Source organism: Aplysia californica, unplaced genomic scaffold, assembly GCF_000002075.1.
Source record: "Aplysia californica isolate F4 #8 unplaced genomic scaffold, AplCal3.0 scaffold01031, whole genome shotgun sequence".
NCBI lineage: Eukaryota > Metazoa > Mollusca > Gastropoda > Aplysiida > Aplysiidae > Aplysia > Aplysia californica.
Window position 1 is genome coordinate 11,382 of NW_004798301.1, and position 1,048 is coordinate 12,429.

The 1,048-nt window shown below is 45.6% G+C and overlaps 1 protein-coding gene across 1 annotated transcript in view; it reads left to right on the forward strand.

The window, feature by feature from the left end:
- The window catches only part of LOC101853359 (copine family protein 1), a gene marked incomplete at both ends in the record, with an annotated part of 7,808 nt that overhangs the window by 1,494 nt on the left and 5,266 nt on the right, over positions 1 to 1,048 (forward strand). Inside the window, 1 exon segment of the mRNA XM_005111253.2 lies at positions 341 to 486. Within this exon segment, the coding sequence (XP_005111310.2) occupies positions 341 to 486 (146 nt within the window).

The following is a 1,048-nucleotide window of genomic DNA, read 5'->3' on the forward strand; positions in this document are numbered from 1 at the left end:
TATATATTACCTAAATTGAGTCAAGAAGTCTTTAATATACGACAGTGTCTACTATCCCTCAGTACCACTGTGAAAGCGAAGAAGCGAAGCCTGTAATAAATGACCTAAATTGTGTCTATAAGACCTTAAACACGACAGTGTCTAGGCCTGCTGTCCGTCAGGTACCCTTGTGAAAGCCGAGGAGCGGAATCTGTTATAAATTACCTAAACTGTTTCAATAAGTCCTTGAACATGTCTACTATCCCTCAGGTACCCCCGTAGAGGTGGAGGCTGTCATAATAATATTACCTAAATTGAGTTAAGAAGACTTTAAAACATGACAGTGTCTACTATCCCCCAGGTACCCCGGTGGAAGCCGAGGAGCGTCGACTGATCAAAGAGGTGCACGAAGAGACCATGACAGTGTCCAGCAAGAAGATTCTGTTCGCCAACATGGAGAAGGCGGAGACTCTGTACGAGATGCTGCAGTCGCAGACAGTGCACGAGGTCAGAGGTCACGAGATTATTGTTTGTCTTTGTGTTTTAGGAAGTGTTTGAAATACAGTTAAGTTCGTGTAAGTGCCGAAGAATAGGGGTTTGACTATCAAACACAAAAAGGAAGGAGGGGAGATCAGGCCAAGTTTAAAGATGTTTGATAGGAAAGGAGCAAACACCAGAGGGTGCTCTCGTGACCTTGAGGTTAAGGTGTTGGCCTCTCATTCAAAGGTCCCGGGTTCGAATTCGGGTAATGACCGAACAATTTTCTTCTAAAAAAATGTATCCTTTCACCTCCTTTCCTGTTTTCTAACAATGTTCTGTAGTCTGCTTTCGTCTCCCTTTTCTGCCCCACACCCACTCACCTCCTTTGCCCCCTCCTCTGGGCTCCTGACTTTTTCTGCAGTAATCTGCAGCCTTTCTGCTGCTACTCCTTGGCTCCTTCTTACTGCTGTCTTTAAGCCACACCCCTGATCTTCTGGTAGGAAAGATCTACACCTAGTCTTCTCGGACAAGGGCGAAAAATCTCGGAGGGCCGTATTCAAGTTGCGCACGATAAAGATCCCTTGGTGGT